The following is a 25,492-nucleotide window of genomic DNA, read 5'->3' on the forward strand; positions in this document are numbered from 1 at the left end:
ACAGAGAACAGGGCAAGATGAGACTGAAAAATGGATATTGGATATGGTAGCCTGGCGGTCATGGATTACCCTGGACCAGTCCATGTTGATGGATGGTTAGATTGCAGCGTAGACTGTTTTCTCCTAAAAATGTTTTTCTTGGAGCTTTAGTCCCATAACACTCCTTAGAGCCTTTTATATGCCAGTGTAAATCAAGACTCTTTTAAACTGGGTTTCTCAGAGTTAATTGATCTAGGAACTTTTTTGCTGTCATTTAAGCATTTTTCAGGACTGTTGTTAATTAGAGCATATTTTAGGAAATGTGTGCCAATCTTTGAAGAAACTTGATTATAAAGAATCTAGAAAGGTAGGATAGTAACTAGTGGGAACATACAGCATTAAATTAGAAACTTCAGGATACTTAAAATAAGCAAAGTGAAGACTAGCAACTATAAGAGAGGTTGATATTGCAGGAAGAGAGGTTCTTGGAATCCCAGAAGAGAAGAAAGAGAATAGGATCCTGAGAATGAGTGTAGTTTTAAACATAGGTAAGAAAGAAGGTACAAAGGATGCAGATAGCTGAGGGCAGTGAAGGCAGTTTCTCCCTTTGGTGAATCAATATAATAATTTGTCTTGCAGATACAAAATAGAAAGGACTCTACTGAGCTTTTGAAAACAAGAAAAATTAATGGAGACTGTGATATTACTTGATATTCTCAATTATGTTACTTAGTTTGAGATGTCTCCAAGCAGAGATTTCTGCTTTGCTTATACTGGAATTTTGAATGACTATTCAAATTTCATATTTCACAGGATGCCAGACATGCAGCTGAAGAAGAGATTTATACCAACTTAAACCAGAAGATTGACCAGTTTCTACAGCTGGCTGACTATGACTGGATGACAGGAGATTTGGGCAACAAAGCTAGTGATTACCTAGTAGACCTCATTGCCTTTCTCCGTAGCACCTTTGCTGTCTTCACACACCTTCCTGTAAGTAACTATTGCTTTTACTTTGTCCATCATATAGAAAAAAGGTTTCTTAAAATCTAGATTGGTAAAATATGTTTGTTTCTGCTTTGACTAGCCAGAAAGCTGTGGATATAAAAGCTCACACTATAATTATCATCCCTTAACAAGATTTAAAGACCTCTTTCTCATTTTTTCATTGACATTTGCATTTTGTTTATTCTGAAAATGGTTCCTAATATTATGTCTACTTATATCCCTCCTAACTTCAAGGTAATTAGTACAAACATATAATGAATGCCTTGGTAGAAGTAGAATAGAAAATTAGGAGTTAGAATTTTAGATATGTATTTTTAAATTCTAGAATGTCCATTTAAATTTTTTTATATCCTCAAATTTCTGGTGAAATTCTCCATCCTTTTTCCAATTTGTCTATCTTTCCTCTATTTTCTTGAACATATTTATCACAGACTTTTAAAAATTGAAGTATAGTTGATTTACAATATTATATTAGGGACTTCCCTGGCAGTCCAGTGGTTACGACTCTGTACTCCCAATTCAGGGGACATGGGTTTGATCCCGAATGCCTCACGGTGCAGCCAAAAAAAAAGTTACAATATTATATTAGTTTCAGGTGTACAGCGTAGTGATTCAGTATTTTTACAGATTTTACTCCAGTAAAAGTTATTATGAGATAATGGCTATAATTCCATGTGCTATATGATACATCCTTGTTGCTTATCTATTTTATACATAGTAGTTTTGTATCTCTTAATCCCCTTCTCCTGTCTTGCCCCTCCCTCTTTCCCTCTTTTCTGTTGTTTCTTGATCTTTATTTTATTTATTAACTCTCTAATCTTTATTATTTCCTTCCTTCTGATGACTTTGGCCTTTGTCTTTTTCTAATTTCTTTAAGTGGTTGGTTAGGTACTTTATTTGAGGTTTTACTTATTTCTTGAGGAAGGCCTGTATTGCTATAAACTTCCCCCTTAGAACTGCTTTTGCTGCATCTCATAGATTTTGGAGTGTTGTGTTTCCTTTTTCCTTTGTCTCAACGTATTTTCTGATTTCCTCTTTGATTTCTTCATTGACCAGGTGGTTTTTTAGTAGCATGTTGTTTAGTCTCCACATGTTCATGCTTCTCCCATTTTTCTTCCTGTAATTGAGTTCTAATTTTATACCATTGTAGTGGGGGAAAATGCTTGATATAATATCTATCTCCTTAAATTTGTTCAGCCTTATTTTGTGGCCCAGTGTGTGATCTGTCCTGGAGAATGTTCCATGTGCACTTGAAAGGAATGTGTATTCTGCTGTTTTTGGATGAAATGTCCTATAGATATCTTAACTGTTCAAGTGTGTCATTTAAGACCACTGTTATATGATTGATTTTCTGTCTGGATCATATGTTCATTGATGTAAGTGAGGTATGAAAGTTCCCTATTGTTATGGTATTGTCATCAATTTCTCCCTCTATGTCTGTGAATATTTGCTTTATATATTTAGGTGCCCCTAATATTACACTGAGTGTAATATCCTTGTCTTGTATTGATCCCTTTATCATCATATAATGCCCTTCTTTGTCTTTTGTGATAGCCTTTGTTTGAAAGTCTATTTTGTCTGAAGCGAGTATTGTTACCCCGGCTTTCTTATTGTTCCCGTTTGTGTAAAATATCTTTTTTCATTTCCTCACCTTCTTTGTGTATGTGAGTTTCTTAGGCGACATATAGAAGGGTCTTGTTATTTCATTTAATCAGCCACCCTGTGTCCTTTGAGGGAGCATTTGTCCACTGATATTTAAAGTAATTATTAATAGGTATGTACTTATTGCCATTTTGTCACTTATTTTCTGCTTGTTCATGTAGTTCTTCTCTGTTCATTTTTCTTCTCTTTGTTTCTTCCCTTGTGGTTTTGTTGATTTTCTTTAGTAGTATATACCAGAGAACTCCTAGATGTTTTCATTTTTTACAATTTGCTCTTTTCTTTTGCTGTTCTGATTGGGTGATTTACATTATTCTACCAGATCACTTATGCATTCTTCTGTATCACTTAGTTTGCTATTCATTCCTCCTAGTGTGCTTTTAATTTCAGCTGTTGAATTCTTCATTTCTGATTGGGTCTTTTAAAATACTTTCTAGTTTCTTATTAAAGTTATTAGTGTATAGATAGATTCTTTCCCCTAATTCAGTTAACATTTTTTATAACCAATGGTTTGAATTCTTCTTCAGGTAAATCGTTTATTTATGTTTCATTTTTTTTCAGCTGTTTTTTCTTGCTCTTTCAATTGAGAACAGTTCTTCTGCCATTGCATTTTGCTTAACTTTCTCTGTTTCTATGAGTTTAGGTGAAACAGTTACCTATTGTGGTCTTGAAGGGGTGTTCTTATGTGGCAGCATCCCTATGTGTGCCCAGTGCCTTTGGTGGGAGAGCTGGATTTGGTGTGGAAACAAGTCACATCTTTCCTCAGGATGTGCTGGTAGCTATCAGCTTGGTAGGGAGTGGGGCTAGAGATGGAGGAGCTAAAGCTGGCACCAGGTGTGAAGTGGGACTTCCCCTCTGCTCAATGGCCATGACCACCCTATGAGGGGTGGGGTCTGATCCCAAATTCCTGGAGCAGAAGCCCTGAGGGTCTGGCCTGGGCCAGCTCTGTTCCCTTTGTGCTTCCCCCTTTTTCCACACTGAGAGCCTTGCCCAAGTGGCGGGAAGTGCTGAAGTAAGTTGGGTCCATGGGGTCTCTTGGCCTGTGTTGATTGCAGACAGAGGTTCAAGCTGTCTCTGATACGCTGCCTGTATAGGTTCCCACAATTGTTTCCCTCACAGCTGATTACTGCCCCCGTCCCTGCTGCCCCTGCCCTGTTGTGGAACTACACTATAGAACTGTTGTTGTCTATGTGGACTTTCAGTATCAGGAGTTGAGCTATGTTCGAATGCTGCCATCAGAGATTTGGGCTGCTTGTGATGTTCTGCTTGAGTAAGCATTAACAATGACCCCAATCCCACCCAGGCTCCACCCAAAGACCAGGTTGTCTGTGCATCCCAAGATCGAATTTTCTCCCTGGTCATGACCACCCCAGATTTAATGCCCTGCTGCGACATGGAGTGAGCAGCACTGGTGCATTGGCTCGTCTCAGGCTGAGGCACGCACTGAGGTGGTTGTGGGAAACCTGGCAGCCACTAGAGCAGAACTCTTTCCACCCTGCCTTGAGGGCAACCCAGCACTCATGTGCTCTTCATGAGTGTTCAGGCTTCCCACTGCTCCCCTGTTAGTCCCAGTGGTCCTCCAACCAGCCAAGGAATCTTGTCTCTCCTGCACAGGACCCCAGACTTGGGCATCCAATCTGTGGCTCTCACCACTCACTCCCCAGGGCAGGTGTCCACCCATGTATTCTTCTTGTTACTCTGAGTCACCTCCCAGGAACACAGGGCCCAACCCGGTCACGTTCTTCCCATTCTGCCTGACTACCTGTGTATCTTTCTTACAGCCTTGTTTGTACCAGATTCCTTCTGCCAGTTTCCAGTTAGTTTTCAGTGAGAATTGTTCAACATGTAGATGTATTTTGATGAGTTCATGGGGAGATGTGAGCTCCATGTCCTCTTAATCCACTATCCTGATCCTCCTCCTCTACAGTTCTTTTAAAGACATTTATTAATGCCTATGTGTAGTTCACCTACATAATGGTTCGATTTGTTTCTGAGGTTTTGGTTTTTTGGTTTTTTTGCTGTTGTTTTCAGTCATATGGTCCTATCTCTTCCTACCATTTTTTGGTATATATTAGACATTGTTTTTAAAATATGTAGCGGTTCCAAATGATATCACCAGCCACCAGAATCAATTCATCCTTTCCCTTACTAAGTAGCTAGAATGAGTGGGTGGGTTGTGGTTTGGGCCTTATCATCTTAATCCAATGATGGATTGATCAGGGTTGAGCTTGGGTTGCAGTTGTAATGTACCTTTGGTTTACCTTTTTAAAATTTAATTTAATTTTATTTTTTTAACATCTTTATTGGAGTATAATTGCTTTACAATGTTGTGTTAGTTTCTGCTGTTTAACAAAGTGAATCAGCTATACATTTACATATATCCCCATATCTCTTCCCTCTTACATCTCCCTCCCTCCCACCCTCCCTATGCCACCCCTCTAGGGGGTCACAAAGCACCAAGCTGATCTCCCTGTGCTATGCAGCTGCTTCCCACTAGATAATCAGCTTTACATTTGGTAGTGTATATATGTCCATGCCACTCTCTCACTTTGTCCCAGCTTCCCCTTCCCCTTCCTCATGTCTTCAAGTCCATTGTCTAGTAGGTCTGCATGTTTATTCCTGTCTTGACCCTAGGTTCTTCATGACCTTTTTTTTCTTTTTTAGAATCCATATATACGTGTTACCATATGGTATTTGTTTTTCTCTTACTCACTTCACTCTGTATGATGGACTCTAGGTCCATCCACCTCACTACCAATAACTCAATTTCGTTTCCTTTTATGGCTGAGTAATATTCCATTGTATATATATGCCATATCTTTTTTATCCATTCATCTGTTGATGGACACTTAGGTTGCTTCCATGTCCTGGCTATTGTAAATAGAGCTGCAAAGAACATTGTGGTATATGACTCTTTTTGAATTATGGTTTTCTCAGGTATATGCCCAGTAGTTGGATTGCTGGGTCGTATGGTAGTTTTATTTTTAATTTTTTAAAGAACCTCCATACTGTTCTCCATAGTGGCTGTATCAATTTACATTCCCACCAACAGTGCAAGAGGGTTCCCTTTTCTCCACACCCTCTCCAGCATTTATTGTTTGTAGATTTTTTGATGATGGCCATTCTGACTGATGTGAGGTGATATCTCATTGTAGTTTTGATTTGCATTTCTCTTATGATTAATGGTGTTGAGCATTCTTCCATGTGTTTGTTGGGAATATGTATATCTTCTTTGGAGAAATGTCTATTTAGGTTTTCTGCCCATTTTTGGATTGGGTTGTTTGTTTTTTTGATATTGAGCTGCATGAGCTGCTTGTAAATTTTGGAGATTAATCCTTTGTCAGTTGCTCCATTTGCAAATATTTTCTCCCATTCTGAGGGTTATCTTTTCGTCTTATTTATGGTTTCCTTTTCTGTGAAAAAGCTTTTGAGTTTCATTAGGTCCTGTTTGTTTCTTTTTATTTCCATTTCTCTCGGAGGTGGGTCAAAAAGGATCTTGCTGTGGTTTATGTCATAGAGTGTTCTGCCTATGTTTTCCTCTAAGAGTTTGATAGTTTCTGGCCTTGTATTTAGGTCTTTAATCCATTTTGAGTTTCTTTTTGTGTATGGTGTTAGGGAGTTTTCTAACTTCTAACTGTAGCTGTCCAGGTTTCCCAGCAACACTTACTTATTGAAGAGGCTGTATTTTCTCTATTGTATCTTCTTGCCTCCTGTATCAAATATAAGGTGACCATATGTGTGTGGGGTTATCTCTGGGCTTTCTATCCTGTTCCATTGATCTATATTTCTGTTTGTTTGCTTGTACCATACTGTCTTGATTACTGTAGCTTTGTAGGATAGTCTGAACTCAGGGAGCCTGATTCCTCCAGCTCCATTTTTCTTTCTCAAGATTGCTTTGGCTATTCGGGGTCTTTTGTGTTTCCATACAAATTGTGAAATTTTTTGTTCTAGTTCTGTGAAAAATGCCAGTGGTAGTTTGATAGGGATTGCACTGAATCTGTAGATTGCTTTGGGTAGTAGAGTCATTTTCACAATGTTGATTCTTCCAATCTAAGAACATGGTATATCTCTCCATCTGTATCATATTTAATTTCTTTCATCAGTGTTTTATAGTTTGCTGAGTACAGGTGTTTTCTCTCCTCAGGTAGGTGTATTCCTAGGTATTTTATTCTTTTTGTTGCAGTGGTAAACGGGAGTGTTTCCTTAATTTCACATTCAGATTTTTCATAATTAGTATTTGGAATGCAAGAGATTTCTGTGCGTTAATTTTGTATCCTGCTACTTTACCAAATTCATTGATTAACTGTAGTAGTTTTCTGGTAGGATCTCTAGGATTCTGTGTGTATAGTATCACGTCATCTGCAAACAGTGACAGCTTTACTTCTTCTTTTCCGATTTGGATTCCTTTTATTTCCTTTTCTTCTCTGATTGCTGTGGCTAAAACTTCCAAAACTACATTGAATAATAGGGGTGAGAGTGGGCAACCTTGTCTTGTTCCTGATCTTAGTGGAAATGGTTTCAGTTTTTCACCATTGAGGATGATTTTGGCTGTGGGTTTGTCATATATGGCCTTTATTATGTTGAGGAAAGTTCCCTCTATGCCTACTTTCTGCAGGGTTTTTATCATAAATGGGTGTTGAATTTTGTCAAAAGCTTTCTCTGCATCTATTGAGATGATCATATGGTTTTTCTCCTTCAATTTGTTAATATGGTTTATCACATTGATTGATTTGCATATATTGAAGAATCCTTGCATTCCTGGAATAAACCCCACTTGATCATGGTGTATGATCCTTTTAATGTGCTGTTGGATTCTGTTTGCTAGTATTTTGTTGAGGATTTTTGCATCTATGTTCATCAGTGATATTGGCCTGTAGTTTTCTTTCTTTGTGACATCCTTGTCTGGTTTTGGTATCAAGGTGATGGTGGCCTCGTAGAAGGAATTTGGGAGTGTTCCTCCCTCTGCTATATTTTGGAAGAGTTTGAGAAGGATAGGTGTTAGCTCTTCTCTAAATGTTTGATAGAATTCACCTGTGAAGCCATCTGGTCCTGGGCTTTGGTTTGTTAGAAGATTTTTAATCACAGTTTCAATTTCAGTGCTTGTGATTGGTCTGTTTATATTTTTTATTTCTTCCTGGTTCAGTCTCCAAAGGTTGTGCTTTTCTAAGAATTTGGTCATTTCTTCCAGGTTGTGCATTTTTTTGGCATATAGCTGCTTATAGTATTCTCTCATGATCCTTTGTATTTCTTCAGTGTCAGTTGTTACTTCTTTTTCACTTCTAATTCTGTTGATTTGAGTCTTCTCCCTTCTTTTCTTGATGAGGCTGCCTATGGTTTATCAATTTTGTTTCTCTTCTCAAAGAACCAGCTTTTAGTTTTATTGATCTTTGCTATTGTTTCCTTCATTTCTTTTTCATTTATTTCTGAACTGCTCTTTATGATTTTGTTCCTTCTGCTAATGTTGGGGGTTTTTTGTTCTTTCTCTCATTGCTTTAGGTGAAAGGGTAGGTTGTTTATTTGAGATATTTCTTGTTTCTTAAGGTAGGATTGTATTGCTATAAACTTCCCTCTTAGAACTGCTTTTGCTGCATCCCATAGGTTTTGGGTCGTTGTATTTTCATTGTCATTTGTTTCTAGGTATTTTTTGATTTCCTCTTTTATTTCTTCAGTGATCTCTTGGTTTTTAAATAGTGTATTGTTTAGCCTCCATGTGTTTGTATCTTTTCCAAATTTTTTCCTGTAATTGATATCCAGTCTCATAGTGTTGTGGTCAGAAAAGTTACTTGATACGAATTCATTTTTCTTAAATTTACCAAGGCTTGATTTGTGACCCAAGATATGATCTATCCTGGAGAATGTTCCATGAGCACTTTAGAAGGAAGTGTATTCTGTTGTTTTTGGATGGAATGTCCTATAAATATCAAATAAGTCCATCTTGTCTAATGAATCATTTAAAGCTTGTGTTTCCTTATTTATTTTCATTTTGTATGATCTGTCCATTGGTGAAAGTGGGGTGTTAAATTCTCCTAGTATCATTGTGTTACTGTCAGTTTCCCCTTTTATGGGTGTTAGCATTTCCCTTATGTATTGAGGTGCTCCTATGTTGGGTGCATAAATATTTACAATTGTTATATCTTCTTCTTGGATCGATCCCTTGATCATTATGTAGTTTCCTTTGTCTCTTGTAATAGTCATTGTTTTAAAGTCTATTTTGTCTGATAGGAGAATTGCTACTCCAGCTTTCTTTTGATTTCCATTTGTATAGAATATCTTTTTCCATCCCCTCACTTTCAGTCTGTATGTGTCCCTAGGTCTGAGGTGGCTCTCTTGTAGACAGCATATTTGTGCTTCTTGTTTTTGTATCCATTCAGCCAGTCTGTGTCTTTTGGTTGGCACATTTAATCCATTTGAGTTTAAGGTAATTATCGATATGTATGTTCCTATTACCATTTTCTTAATTGTTTTGAGTTTGTAATGGTAGGTCTTTTCCTTCTCTTTTGTTTCCTGCCTAGAAAAGTTCCTTTAGCATTTGTTTTAAAGCTGGTTTGGTGGTGCTGAACTCTCTCAGCTTTTGCTTGTCTGTAAAGGTTTTAATTTCTCCATCAAATCTGAATGAGATCCTTGCTGGGTAGAGTAATTTTGGTTGTAGGTTTTTCCGTTTCATCCCCTTAAATATGTCCTGCCACTCCCATCTGGCTTGCAGAGTTTCTGCTGAAAGATTAGCTGTTAACCTTATGGGGATTCCCTTGTGTGTTATTTGTTGCTTTTCCCTTGCTGCTTTTAATGTTTTCTCTTTGTATTTAATTTTTGATAGTTTATTTAATATGTGTCTTCAAATGTTTCTCCTTGGATTTATCCTGTATGGGATTCTCTGTGCTTCCTGGACTTGATTAACTATTTCCTTTCCCATATTAGGGAAATTTTCAAATATAATCTCTTCAAATATTTTCTCAGTCCCTTTCTTTTTCTCCTCATCTTCTGGGACCCCTATAATCCAAATGTTGTTTCGTTTAATGTGTCCCAGATGTCTCTGAGAGTGTCCTCAATTCTTTTCATTCTTTTTTCTTTATTCTGCTCTGCAGTAGTTATTTCCACTATTTCATCTTCCAGTTCACTTATCCGTTCTTCTGCCTCAGTTATTCTGCTATTGATTCCTTGTAGAGAATTTTTAATTTCATTTGTTGTGTTGTTCATCATTGTTTGTGCTCTACTTCTTCTAGGTCCTTGTTAAACGTTTCTTGTATTTTCTGTATTCTATTTCCAAGATTTTGGATCATCTTTACTATCATTATTCTGAATTCTTTTTCAGGTAGACTGCCTGTTTCCTCTTCATTTGTTAGGTCTGGTGGGTTTTTACCTTGCTCCTTCGTCCTCTGTGTGTTTCTCTGTCTTCCTATTTTGCTTAACTTACTGTGTTTGGGGTCTCCTTTTCGCAGGCTGCAGGTTCGTAGTTCTCTAGGTTTTGGTTTCTGCCCCCAGTGGCTAAGGTTGGTTCAGTGGGTTGTGTAGACTTCCTGGTGGAGGGGACTAGTGCCTGTGTTCTGGTGAATGAGGCTGGATCTTATCTTTCTGGTGGGCAAGTCCACATCTGGTGGTGTGTTTTTGGGTGTCTGTGACCTTATTATGATTTTAGGCAGCCTCTCTGGTAATGGGTGGGGTTGTGTTATGTCTTGCTAGTTTCTTGGCATGGGGTGTGCAGCACTGTAGCTTGCTGGTGATTGAGTGGAGCTGGGTCTTGGCGTTGAGATCGGGATCTCTGGGAGATTTTCACTGTTTGATATTACGAGGAGCTGGGAGGTCTCTGGTGGACCAATGTCCTGAACTCGGCTCTCCCATCTCAGAGGCACAGGCCTGATGCCCGGTCGGAGCACCAAGACCCTGTCAGCCACATTGCTCAAAAGAAAAGGGAGAAAAAAAGAAAGAAAGAAAAAATTACATAAAATAAAGTTATTAAAATAAAGAATGGAAAATAATTATTACAAATAATAAAAAGAATGAATGAAGAGAGCAACCAAACCAAAAAACAAATCCACCAATGATAACAAGTGCTAAAAACTTTACTTGAGAAAAAAAAAAAATACAGACAGACAGAACCCTATGACAAATGGTAGGAGCAAAGCTATAGAGACAAAATCACACACAGATGCATACCCATACACACTCACAAAAAGAGAAAAAGGAAAAAATATATATCGTTGCTCCCAACGTCCACCACCTCAATTTTGGATGATTCGTTGTGTTTTCAGGTATTTCACAGATGCAGGGTACGTCAAGTTGATTGTGGAGATTTAATCTGCTGCTCCTGAGGCTGCATGGAGAAATTTCCCTTTCTGTTCTTTGTTCACACTGCTCTGGGGTTCAGCTTTGGATTCGGCCCCGCCTTTGTGTATAGGTTGCCTACAGGCATCTGTTCTTCACTCAGACAGGACGGGGTTAAAGTAGCAGGTGATTAGGGGGCTCTGTCTCACTCAGGCCATGGGGAGGGAGGGGTACAGAATGTGGGGCACGACTGTGGCAGCAGAGGCCGGCATGACGTTGCACCAACCTGAGGCGCGCCTTGCGTTCTACCGGGAAATTTGTCCCTGGATCACGGGACCCTGGCAGTGGTGGGCTGCACAGGCTCCCAGGAGGGGAGGTGTGGAGAGTGACCTGTGTTTGCACACAGGCTTCTTGCTGGCTGCAGCAGCAGCCTTAGCATCTCATGCCCGTCTCTGGTGTCCACGGTGATAGGTGCGGCTCACGCCCGTCTCTGGAGCTCATTTAGGCAGTGCTCTTAATCCCCTCTGCTCAAGCACCACAAAATAACGTGGCAAGGAAAAGTCTCTAGCCTGTTTGGCAGTTCCAGACCTTTTCCCCGACACACTCCCGGCTAGCTATGGCAGACTATCCCGCTTCAGGCTGTGTTCACACAGCCAACCCCAGTCCTCTCCCTGGGATCTGACCTCCAAAGCCCGAGTCTCAGCTCCCAGCACCCACCCACCCTGGCAGCTGGGTAGACAAGCCTCTCGGGCTGGTGAGTGCTGGTCAGCATGGATCCTCCTTGCGGGAATCTCTCCGCTTTTCTCTGCACCCCTGTTGCTGAGCTCTCCTCCATGGCTCAGAAGCTTCCCCCCTCTGCCACCCCAGTCTCTGCCAGTGAAGGGGCTTCCTAGTGTATGGAAACTTTTCCTCCTTCACAGCTCCCTCCCCGTGGTGCAGGTCCCGTCCCTATTCTTTTTTCTCTTTTTTTTCTTTTTTCTTTTGCCCTACGCAGGTACGTGGGGAGTTTCTTGCCTTTTGGGCTGTCTGAGTTCTTCTGCAAGCATTCAGTAGGTGTTCCGTAGGAGTTGTTCCACATATAGATGTATTTCTGATGTATTTGTGGGGAGGAAGGTGATCTCCTTCTTACTCTTCTGCCATCTTGAATGTCTCTTCTGGTTTACCTTTGTTGCTGGGATGTGGGTTTTCTGAGCTTTTAATGTGAGCCTGGCACATTATTGTCTCTTCAGTACTAAGAGGACTATGGAAATTTCTCCTTTTCAGATAAACTTATCTCTTCAGCCTCCTGCTTTTTTCAATTTTAGAATTTGGCAAATATCTTGAGTAGAAGTCTTACCCATGTCAGCAATTGCCCACAGGAAAAAATGTGGTTAGAGACTGTCAATATCAATTCATTACTCCCTGAAGAGCTTTCAAGCTTCCACCTGAGATTCTCATGAATCCTCCCACTAGTGAGTCTTTTTTTCTCAAACTCTGTGAGACTGCAGGAAATCTTACTTTGCTTTTGAAAGATTTTGGCTTAGACCTTTATTTTCCTCAGCTGTGTAGCTTTAGAATTCAGAAAATGTCTTGAGGAGAAAGCTGGCTCTGAGATCTCTAATTCTGGCACTTCGGCCCCATGGAAGCAACAAAAATTCAGTGATTTTTTTTTTTTTTTTCACCCTGGTAGCTACTGTCTGCCTGGACCTAACCCAGATTCTCAGTCTGTTTCTGTTCCTAGGTTTGCCAAATGCCTCCAGGGACAACTTCAGATCCTTAGCTCACCTTTAACAGGTCTGCCTTCTTCGCAGTTTTATTCCCTTTAGTTTTCATTGCTTCCCAGCCTTCTGGTGTCTTTAAATATATGTTTTCTCTAATTTTTTTTTACTACCTTTTCTAGTTTTGGGTGGGAGTATTGGCCTGTAGAAAACTAGGTCATTTCCTCAAGCTTCATCTTGATACCAAAGCCAGAGAAAGTAGCACAAAAGACAAAACTTACAAACCAATCTCACAATTATGGATGAAAACAAATTTAGCAAGTCAATTCCAAAATATTTTGAGAAAGTAATTTAGCATTAGGATGTAGGATTTATTTTAGAAATGCAAGGATGGTTTGATATTTAACAATCTAATAATATCAGAGTACTAGGTGAAGGAGATAAAGTATATGAACACTTTTATATATTCTAAAAAGACATTGTATAACATCCAGCCTGCATTTCTGATTTTTAAAAAAAGTTACTAAAATACAAGCAATATAATATTTCAATAATGTGTTAAAGAGCATCTGTGTGAAATTCAGCAGCCACCATAGACTTAGCAGTGGAAACTAAAAACATTTATTTGCATCAACTTCAGAAGAATGGTGAAGATTGTTCTCACCACTGCTTTAGAAGTTTTATCAAATAACTATGGTAAAAAAAAGAATAAATTACCAATAGTACAATGAGCCATGTATCTTATTCCTAGGTTATTATTGCGTGGTTGGAAAACTCAAGAAAATCAACTGAAAAATAATTAGGACCAGTAATACTTTTGGTTACATGGTACACTTAAAAAACAAATCAGCTTCTCTTATGTTAGCAAACCCTCATATAAGTATTGCCTTAAAAGTGCCCTATTTGCTATTGAGGCATAAGGTATAAGATCTCTGTGAGTAGACTTAACAAGTAATGTATAACACAAATGTGAAAAACATGTCACAGAGTAATTTAAAAGATACTTCATTATGTACAAATATATGCATATTATGTACAAATATATGTGTTCTAGGATGAGAATATTTCATATTGTAGAGAGTTTCTCTGAAATTAATCTAACTGCAATGAATATCAAGTGGATTTGATGGTGGTGGGTTATCTTAACAAAATAATTCTACAATTCATTCAGAGACAAAATTGGAAAATATTTGCCAAAAAAATATGAAAAAGAAAATTAATGAGTGTGGTCTTTTCAAATATAGAAAGGTTATTATGAACCAAAATAACTTAATATTCTTCTTACACTGGAATAGACTGGTAGATTAAAGGAATAGTTAAATACAAAATCTATAAATATTTCAAAGTATAAGTAAGAATTTAGTATATGATAAAGATGGCATTTTAGCAATTGCTGTTACCAGTACTATCTGCTCATTTGGGTAAAAAGCATATTAACTCTGTCTCATATATCAAAATGAATTCTAGATCAAATCTGTGTTCATATTTTTAAAAGAAAGAAATTATGGGGAAACCAATAAAAATATTAGCAAATATTTCTATAATCTGAAAGTGACTCACCATCATAAGGATGACACCAAAGACTGAAATCATTAAGGAAAAGGTTAATAATTTGACTATAAAAAATGATTTTTAACCAGTTAGGTTTAATGCACCTAAATGGTATTAATTAAGAAAATAGAATGTAAGATTATCAGTAAAAACAATTACAATAAATATTCCCAAAGGTTAATATCTATAATATATAACAAAATCACACATTCTTTCAAATTTAATAAGAAGATACAACTTGATGAAAAAGTTTACAAAAGTTGTATTAAGGCAGTCAGAAGACAAGAAAAATAAAAGACTAGTGATAACATGAACGAAGCATGTAATTCTAGTAATAAGATATATATAAATTTGTGGCGTATTTTTGCCTATAAACTTGCCAAAAGTAAATAAGAAAATGATAACGTTCAATATTTATGATTAATATTTCAGGGAATAGCTCTCCTGATACATTTCTGGTAGGTGTGTAAATGGGTATAGTCTTCTTAGTGGTTAGTTTTTCAATATCTCTCATCTTTTAAAATTTGTTTACCTTTTATCCTGCAATCACATGTATAGAAATCTAACTGAAGTAATCATAGGTATATTATAAAATTCAGATATAAATATGTTCATCATAGTGTTATCTTTTGTATAGTAAAGAGTTGGGAATAAATTAAAAGTCCAGTAACAGATTTATTAGCTAAATAAAGTATTATATATTCACATAATGTGATGTCAGTCATTCACTAAATTAATTTAGATGATATTTATTCATTTAAAAATATGTTATTCATCTCTTAATTTGAAAAGCATATTGCTTTTCAAACTGGTTGGAGGCAAAGTGAAGTTCAATGATGCTCTTGATTTTAATCCCCACATCACTCATCACCTTGTTCTTTTTTTTTTAATATTTATTTATTTATTTATTGGCTGTATTGGGTCTTAGTTGTGGCACTCGGGCTCCAGAGTGCATGGGCTCTGTAGTTGTGGCACTCGGGCTTAGTTGCCCGGCGGCAGGTGGGATCTTAGTCCCCTGACTAGGGATCAAACCGTCCCCTGCATTGCAAGATGGATTCTTAACCAGTGGACCACCAGGGAAGTTCCCATCACCTTGTTCTTAAATAAAGAAGCCTGGGACCTAAGAAAATAAAAAAGGGAATTCCCTGGCTGTCCAGTTGTTAGGACTCAGCACTTTCACTGCCAGGGGCCCGGTTTCAATCCCTGGTCAGGGAACTAAGATCCTGCAAGCCACTTGGCGTGGCCACAATTAAAAAAAAAAAACAAAACTGTAACAATATGATCTCATTTTTATTAATATACATATAGGAGCATTATTCATCTATATTATATATAGTAAAAATCTAGAATTAAATACTCCCTGATTTACTGTACTCATCTTTAGTGTGTAATTTTTCCCTTTTGTTTATCTGTGTTAAAAGTATTTTTTCCTGTCATGAAATATTTATAATCCTGGCTTGGGAGAAGGTGATGTTTAGAATCATTATTCTCTATCTCAAGGTTATTTTGTCTTTGATAATTAATTTATATTAAAAAAACCACTTTTATTGATGAAAGATTTTTTTAGATGTGTTTCATATTTTGAAAGGAAAATGGGCAGTAGTATTTTGGTCATTATGTCTCCCCCAGCATTGTACAGTTATTTGAGTGAGTAAGATTTTAGAGTATCATAAGGTAAAAATGCAATACTGCAAGTCAAAATCATCCTGTATAGGTATTCTTAATATTAAAATTTCTTGTTTTTTTTATTTCTCTATTCTTAAAATATGAAAACAACCCTCATACTAAGTGTTACTGTTCATACATGTCATATAATACAGTGGTTCCTATATATACAGGAGCTATCATATGTCAATACTGTACTTACTTTAACATCCAGGCAATTTAGAAGTAGAACTCTGAGTTAAACTCATGTTTGTCTAACTCCAAATACATGCTTTTTCCACCTATAGTGATGTGATCTTTGGTACAGGGTTATATTGTAAGTAATTAGTTGAGGGTTTTTTCCTTTTTTTTTTTTATTCTAAGCTACCATTGCTACCTAAATACTATACAGTAACCTCTCAGTGTAGATTGAGTTGATCCTACCATTCATAATCACCTTACCACTTACCATTCAGAATTGAAGTCAGAGGTAATTCACAGCCCTGAATCCTCAATATGGCTTTCATAATTGCCATGTTTTTGTCTTGTCTAATATAGAGATGTCTTTCTGAAACCACACGTTCAAAAAGTAGTCATATTCACCGACTATTGTATTCATTAGAATCAAATTAGTATAATTTCTAAAACTGTCCCTTGTTCTGGTTTTCCACAGGGAGCAAATTAGATGACTCAGCATTTATGTTCATGTTCCCCAGCATGCTAGATAAATTCTTCATGGAACCTCATTTTAGTAAAATGTATTAGCAAAACAGCTGTGTCTAAAATTCACTCTTGTACATTATTAGCGAAAGATGAGAGAGGAAGGAGCTATTTCTGAGAAAGAACCAGAGTCATTTGTCTTTTAATAAATATAAATACTTCTTTTCATTTAAAAAATTCCCTAGCAATAGTGACTCTCTGTCAAAGAGGATTGAATGATAGGAAATAGGGATATGGAAAGAACTGTAAAGAAAACAGCAAAGACTGTCTCGTTCTCTTACATTTTGAAATCCTCGGTTTTTCTTACTTCTCAGGGATGTTTTGTCACCACAATAGCGACAAAGCTAAAGGGGTATGTTAATGTGTGTGTGTGTGTGTGTGTGTGTGTGTGTGTGTGTGTGAGAGAGAGAGAGAGAGAGAGAGAGAGATGATATCCTAGATTACACTTTATTAGACAGTGAATGATTAGGGTAAAATTATTGAAATTTTTAACTATTTTCCCCTTGAAGTTTTGGTGACCAGGGTAGCTTAGCTCTTTTCATGAGGCACCCACAAATCATTGTAATAATAAGGTTTCCACAGTTAGACTTCTAAAATGTTGCTGTATCCTTTGAATTAACAGATGAGGTAAGCACACAAGCATTTTATCAGGCTCCAATTGTATAATTTACAGTTGCATGCATAGCTACTCATTTTGCATGCTCAGCATAAGAACATACTTTTGAGAGCTTATCCTTGTTATTCTGATAATTATCTTTCAGAAATACTTGAGAGAGAGGAAATACTGTCTCAAGTAACAGACCCAGAGGAGGGAATCTTGAGTTAGTTTTCTTTGTCTGCTGTTAATGTTAATTTATATGACCTGGGGCAAGATCTCTCTTAACCCACCTTGTTTTGCCTTAGTTTCTTTGTCTGAAAATACAGTGATACCTGTCCTTGGTCATCCTTCCTGGGCAGTTACTTGATGGCTTATCTTTAAGGGAAAGTTATTTTCTACATACAAGTTCCTGAAATTTTTCTTGTCTAAAACCCTTTAAAAACAGACATTTCTGGTGGCACACCATTTAATTCTGTGAACTGCTGTCATCTCAAGACTAACCAAATGATTCTGCTATTTAGAAACTGTCAGTGACTTCCATTAAGTACAAAATCTGCTCTGTAACCATCAAGACTTTCCATAATACGACCCCCACACTATCTTTTTGTCTTTGTCTCAGTTTTCTATTAGCCCAAGACTGAAATATTGCTGTTTGTCAAGCACACTCTACTGTTTTCTACTCTTGGTGTTTTTTCGTGCTTTTGTCTACTTTTACTGCTTCTGCCCCTTACCTGTATCTGTTGAAATCTTACCCATCCTTCAAGGCTCATTTGAAATCCCACACCTTCCATGAAGTCTTCTCCAGTTCACTTAACCAGATGTGACATCTTCCTTTTCTGTGGCACTTCTTTTACGGCACTAGCCTAATTCAGTCTTGGGTGGGTTGTGTCCTTCCTTTGTGTGCTTACTTCAAGAAATGGGAGGGTGGTAATTAAGATGTATGTGTGCCAGATGCTTTACATGTGTTATATGTCATCCAGTTAATGAAGACTCAACATGCCTCAATCAGATAAGTTTTACATTTTAGTACTGAGAACATGAACTCAGGGAAGTAACGTACTTTGTAAGAGATACAGCATATAGGTGTCAGGGTCAGGATTTAAACAGATTTATTTGAATTTAAAACTTTTCCAGTTTACCATCTTACCTACTAGATTGATTGGCAGAGGTAGGGCTGAACCCTGGATAGATGGAGACTTTGTCTTATTCATCTCTATCCCTGTGGACAGTTCAGCATCTCCCATGAAATGGTACACAGTAAGTTTTTGTAGAGTTCTTGTTTTGAATTATAAAATAAGTGAATTCCTACCTGGGGATCAAAAACCATTTTGGGATCATATACATTATTAAAAGTAATCATTTAATTATTAAAAATAAAAGTCATAAACTATTATTCTGAGATAAGGACCAAAGGTTTGTTGGGGTTAAAATTCTAAATTGGTCTTTTTCCTTCCATATTCTCTCTTGCTTACCCAAATAAAGAAGGTAATTGTTTTTCAAGTGACAGAATTTTAATTATAAAAATGCCTTGCATTTGTGTATTACTTTATTATATTCAAACTTCTTTTGCATATTCTCATTGTCTCATTTGGTTTTTTAAACAACCTCTGTGATGTATGAATAGTTATTATTTTTCCTTGTGGACAGATATGGAAACTGAGACCTAAAGTGGTGTTGCGGAAGGTCAGAAAATGAATCATTAGTAGGGGTAAATCTTAGGTTTTTTTACTCTGAGTCATGCTTTCTCCACCATATAAAACTGTCTCTCAATATTTAATAATAGCTACTATCTTTTGAGTACATATCATGTACCAGGTACTATATTAAGCATGTTTTCTGTGTGTGTGTGTGTGTGTGTGTGTTTGTGCGTATGAATTTGTTGCAAGGAATAAATGAGAATGTATGTATATCATATATGTATGTGTATATATATATATATATATATATATATATATATATGTGTAGCCATGTATTTTTTTCCTCTGTTGGAGCAAGATTTACTGATGATTTCTCTGTCTGTTGAGAAATTGTTCCCTTTTTCTGTGCGGTTAAGATTTTGGTTATTTGAGCTGCATAGAGTACTTTGAAATAAAAAAAATTAGCTCATTATTAGTGTGGTATTGGAGTTGTGAGTTCAGTTAGTCACTTACATCCCTTAGGAGTTTCATATTTCTACAGAGGTATCTTTGTATGAGCTATTACTTAGCACTTTTCCCCCATAAAACTACTATTAGCAATAGCCACAGCCATTGTTTCCGGTAGTATTCAGCCAGTAGTCCTTTGCCCCTTTAATGATATTGATCGCTGGGTTATCTCCTGCTCTTATAATTATTAAATAAAAGAGTAAGAAAGTTTGAGTCCAAATACTAATCCTTCTAATTCTTTATTTGGTGATGAGATAAAGTAGAAAATAAGGAGAATCTAGAGCTTAAAGGACTATAAAATCCTACAACTTTAACGCTCCATATCTGATATGCTGTTTAAGAGTCAGAGATACCAGTGAGAACATCTTGGATGCTGCTGTATCTGACCATCTTAATATCTTGGATACCTTTATAAAATGGAAAGGATGCTGCTCTGATTTTTCTCATTGGTGCTGGGGTAATGGGAAACTGGATATTTTCTGAAGACAAAACAATTATTTCTATATAGCTTGTAATAGCAAATAATTAAAAACAACCTTAATTGTATAATAGGTAAATGGTTATATAAACTATAATACTGTTGCTCAATGAACTATTATGCATTTATTAAAATGAATTTTATGAATAACATTGCAAAATATTTATAATATAATGTTAAATGAAAGAAGCAGAATGAAAATTTTGTAAGCAAAATGATTACAGGTGTGTAAAACTCTAAAAACATGTTAAAGTTCAGAAGGAACTATGTTAAATGTAAATATTTGTGTTTGTAGTAGGGCTTCCTAATCTTTTTCAAATTGTGGGTATATTATAATTTTTTGTTATTGGTATTTTAAGAAATATTTTTTAAAAATCTTGAGATTTCATAGCTCCTCTTCCAGTTCATATTTGCCTTTGCTCATACAACAGTGAAAGAAAAAAAAATCCACATTTTAAAGTTTATTTATGTTCTGGTCTTCTTCATTTAGCTCATTTCAGTCTGCAAATTAACCCCTTTTTACAGATTAAATTTAGGTATAGACAGTATATCATTGCCCAAGATCATACAAGTAATACATGGTAGAACAGAGAGGCCTCTCATGCTGAAGCCCATGATCTTTTACTAGAGTAAACGAGTTGCTTTTTCCTAAAATTTCAGACTAAAGAAGATGTTTGGAATATGTAGGGTTGCTGTGGAGTTGAGGTATCCTAGTAAAGTTCTAGGCAAGAGGACTGAGAACCATGATCAAGATTAGATCAGGGATAATAAATCATAACCGAGGACAACTGAGGGTATGTGGTTGTTAAAGGAAGAGCATAAGGCAGAGTTTCTCTTTATGCCAATGTATTTCCAGATGTGTACTCCAGAAACACTGATGTCTGTCATGCCCTGTTTTCATCAATTTTTAGTGATTCATATGCCTTCTAGTGTAACTCTTGTCCATACTATGTATATTTCCCATAATTCCTTTACATAAACCATTTGACTTCAGCCAAGTGTATCTATTCATTGTTCCTAAACATACTATGCTTATTCCTGGCTGTAGATTTTTGTTTATACTTTTCTTTCTCCTTGGAAGGACTTCTCATCTCACTTTAAAATATTTCCTTCCTTTGAAATACAATTCAAAGCCTATTTTCCCCATGAAGTCTTTCAGGACTGGTCCCCTTCCTCTCCAGAGGGAGAAAAATCCCAAGGGTTTGACTTTCTTGTAAACATCTATAGATCTTATTATGTCCATTCTCTATTTGAAATTTAAGATATATTATCTTTAATTATTACTTTTTCTATATATTCCCATTATCATCAACTCAGATTACAAGTTCTTTGAAAGAAAATGTCTTAGACTTTTTAATATATCGAACACTGAGTAAGTATCCAGTGAATATCATGAAGAGATTGGATATGTCTAAAAGGGACATCATGTATGGAACAGTGACCTCCAACTCAAATGACTGTTTGTCATCACATGACATCTTTTCTGATTACAGCTCTTTATTACAAATTTATTTTGCTTTACAATTCCATTTCATAAGAATGAGGTTGGGAAAGCAGTGAAAATGTATTTATCCAAGTTCCCAAGGAAGAAATTACTGCTGCTTAGGAATATTGCAGTTAGGTCATTATAAACTACATTTTTACTTCTTTGACAAGATGGTAAATTTGAGCCTGCCATTTGGAGCCAAGATACTCTAGCACATCTAGTGCACATACTATGGGGTGAGGAGTTCACAGTTAAATTAACAGGAATCTGGCACATGCCACTGTTCTGCAGTACTTTCATGGTGGTTTACAGCCACAGTTTTAATATGGTTTAGTAAGTGCTTGAACTTCTCCAAACAAATAACACACATTATTGGAAATCAGACACAGTGCATACTTGCCTCTGGGGACTCCTCCTACTTTGAATTAGGAATTACAGGCTTGTTGCTTTTTAGCTCCCTGGTTGTAGATGAGGTCCAGGCTCTTCTTAGGGAAAAACTACCATCTTGAAAAATTATTTTTGTGACATACATATACACACACAAAGCCAAAAAAATGAATTTTCTACCCTGAAATACTTCCCTGAATGTATTACAATATATTTTAAAAATATAACATAATGCATTTCTGATTATGTTAAGATTATCTACTTTTTCTTTTCATTTCGTTTAGGATAATTTGATTGCCCTTACAATATTCCTGCAAATGAATTATTTACTACCTTTGTTCCAAGATGGAGACTTTTTTCAACACTTACAGTGACAGTTAAACTAACAAAGTGAGGACGTTTTATGTCGTGTCTTTGAATATGAGTGTTTTGTTTTGGTGAATTGCTGGCTTTTGTTTTTATTTTAAGTTTCATTGTTTTGTATCTTGATAACTCCTTTGGAAGATAGTCTTAGGATCAAGAACTGATGAGGACCTGAAAATGGGAAGCTGTCTTTCAATAGACAAACAGGCCCCAACTCTGTAGGCTCAAGGAGTCTAACATGAACCCTTTGTGAAGGTAGTTTTTTTCTATGCCTGTTTCTCCTATATGTGAATATAGATCCAACTGGAACTGTGTAAAATCTAAGGATTGTTCTCTAGAACTGTATTTTTGGTGCCATGTTGACCATATCTATATTTCTGCTGTTGTAAAACAGACATGGTGACCCCTATAGCTCATTGTTTTATGTAAGAGGCCCTTGAAGATATGTGTTATTTTAAAAATACTCCATCCTTGAGAAAAGGAAATAAGTTTATTTACTTATTTTAAATTGAAGAATAACAAACATATAGAAAAGTAAACAAATCTTAAGTACATAGTTTGATGAATTTTCACAAAGTAGACATACCTGTGTCATCAGCACGACGACCAAGAAACAGAATATTACCAGTTTCCCAGAAGACTGTTCTAGCCTTTCCCCTGTCAAATCTTCACCTTTCTCCCTGTGGGTAATCTTTATCTGTACTTCTAATACTATAGCTTGATTTTGCCTATTTGTGGAATGATACAAATTCCATTCTTTTGTGTCATATGTATTCTTTTGTGTCATTTCTTAGGTTCACCATAATTAATCTGTGATAACTAGCATTTGTTCATTCTTATTCCTATATAATATTCCATTATATGAATATGCCATAATTTGTTATCTGTTCTAAAGTTTTTAGACATTTGAGTTGTTTCCAGTTTTTGGTTATTAGAAATAGTGTTGCTTTGAAACTTCTTATTTATGTATTTTGGTGAACATATTTCTTTTGAGTACATACTTAGGAGTGAAATTGCTGTGTCATAGTGTATGAAAATGTTCAGTTTCCTGCCAAACAATTTTCCAAAGAATTATACGATCTATATTTAGGTTTATTTGTCTTTATCATTTTAATCTTTCTATTGTATATATAGTGGTATTGCATTGATATTTCATTTGAAATTGAACAACATTTCACATGCTTATTGGCCACTTGTATATACTTCTTTGTGAAGTGTTGTTCAAGTCTATTGCCCATTTTTTAACTGGGTTATCTGCCTTTTTATTAAAGATTTTCTGTTCAGGATATATTTAGTTAAGCAGCTGTGGTATGTTAATGGCAAAAGGAACTTTGAAGATATGATTAAGCTAAGGTTCCTGAGTTAGGGAGATTATTTTGTAATATCTGGATGGACCCAGTGTAATCTCAAGGGTCCTTATAAGAGGGAGGTAGATGTGTCAGAGTCAGAAAGGAAGATGTAATGATGGAAGCAAAGGTCAGAGTGATATAGCCAGGAGCTGGGAAACGTGGGCAGCTTCTAGAAGCTGAAAAAAGCAAGGAACAGATTTTTTCCTAGAGCCTCCAGAAGGAAGTTGCCTTAATTTTAGCCCTATAAGGCCTATTTTGGACTTCGGACCCCCAGAACTGTAAGAAGCCACTAAATTTGTACTGATTTGCTGCAGGAGCAGTAGGAAGCTAATATAGCTGCACTCAAACTTTTGGTCTTCAGACTTCTTTTTATTGAGGAATCCAAAGAGCTTTTGTGTATGCTCTTCATATCTATCAATATTTATCATATTGAAATTAATACTGAGAAATTTAAAAATATTTATTTTAAAATAACAATACACCTATTATTGTTAATGTGAATAATATATTTTTCAAGAAAATAATTCTGTTTTCAAAAACCAAAGAAATTTAGTCAGAGGAATGACATTACTTTTTTTTAAAATATATAACTTTAATGTCTGGCTTAATAGAAGACAATTGGATATCACAAATCTACTTCTGCATCAGTCGATTGTGATACATTGTTCTGGTGGAAGTATATGAGAAAATCTAGCCTCGTAGGTATGTTGAATAAAGGAGTATTTTAACAGCCTTTTTCAGATAATTTTTTATACTTTTTGATACTATAGCAGAACTTGACATATAATAGATTCTTATAGGTTAGTTGCAATGTAGAATCTGAAACCTTATTAATGAATTTTTCATATTCTGTAACCTTAGAGTTCATTGGTCTGTTTTGTACTTTGAATAGATCTTTTACCCATGCATGATTTTGTAGCATCATGCATTGTTCATTTAGAAAATATTGGTCCACTGAGTTGTCCAGATCTTCCAAATGTTGACATATTTTAGTATATAATATAAAAAAATCACACTCAGTATTATTACTACCAGTCTCATTTAAAAAGTCTTTAAGTACTGGTGAGCTATATCATGATGGCAGATACTAGTTTTTCAAAATTCAAAATTTTGCTTGTAAGCTTGAATTGTGTCATTGGCAACTAATACTGTCAGTTGTTTTCGTTTAAGTGGCAGACTCATTCTGATCATTTTCAAGAAAATCCCTACCAAAAACCCAAGTCTGAATAACCATAAATTTTCTGTCAGCTATTTTTTCAAGTGAAAAGGATGTTCCATGAAAAAGGGAGCTAGTTCACCTTGCAACTCAAACTATCATGCAAGTGCTTTTCTTTATCATACTTTAGTATGCAGCATAAATACTTTATGCATACTTACCAATTTGTCACAGTATAAAAGAGACGTACGTACTCAAGGGTTGGGATTTAATAAAATTAATAGCTTTTACTGCTTCTTCAAGGACATTCTTACACAAAACTGGCATTTGTTTTATTGTGCATGCCTGGCATTGAAGAATACAAGAATTACCAGTACAGTTTGGTGCCACGCCATCAATTCATGTTAAGGCACCAGTTGTTTTGCCCATCATTACTTTTGCAAATGTCAACACGAGGGAAATGTCATCAGTGCAGATTTCGACACGGTGAAAAAAGCAAATAGCATGTTAATGTTATTGTGAAAATTGCTTTGAATTTGTGGACCCTTGAGAGAGTCGGAAAGACTCCCAGGCATCTGCAGATTACACTTCAAGAACTACTATTCTAGTTACTAGTCTTTTATACCTGTACTGCACATATTTTCTTCCAGTTTTTGGCTTGCCTTTTCACTCTCTCAATGATGTCTTTTGGTGGTACGTATTGCTCTTTGAGAAGTATACATTTCTTATTAAATATAATTTTCAAAATTAAACCTTTTTTCTCCCTAAGGGATTGAAGTATTGGTCATGACAAGTTGTTCATGTTATCATTTCCCTATTCTACTTCTCTGTGCCACATCTCTGATTCCTAGTCTCTCTGTTTTCTTGGTGATATTGAGTTTTCCATTCTGTACTGTTGATGTGTATGATCTCTCTTCTTATAGGTCTGCATTGTTTAGTTATATGTATTTACTATATTTTACTTTATGGTTCAAACATCACAGGTAACCTGAAGCATTTATGATATTAACTGGT

The 25,492-nt window shown here is 36.1% G+C and overlaps 1 protein-coding gene across 3 annotated transcripts in view; it reads left to right on the forward strand.

Annotated features, from left to right (window-relative positions):
* Nucleotides 1-25,492, forward strand: part of EXOC6B (exocyst complex component 6B) — a 618,471-nt gene that overhangs the window by 340,673 nt on the left and 252,306 nt on the right. For all 3 annotated transcript variants that reach the window (XM_024756397.1, XM_024756398.1, XM_024756399.1), the window contains one exon: nucleotides 793-972. In XM_024756397.1, the coding sequence (XP_024612165.1) occupies nucleotides 793-972 (180 nt within the window). The remainder of the gene's footprint in view (nucleotides 1-792; nucleotides 973-25,492) is intronic.

The sequence above is a fragment of the Neophocaena asiaeorientalis genome, unplaced genomic scaffold (genome assembly GCF_003031525.2).
Source record: "Neophocaena asiaeorientalis asiaeorientalis breed wild unplaced genomic scaffold, Neophocaena_asiaeorientalis_V1.1 scaffold303, whole genome shotgun sequence".
Taxonomy (NCBI): Eukaryota; Metazoa; Chordata; class Mammalia; order Artiodactyla; family Phocoenidae; genus Neophocaena; species Neophocaena asiaeorientalis.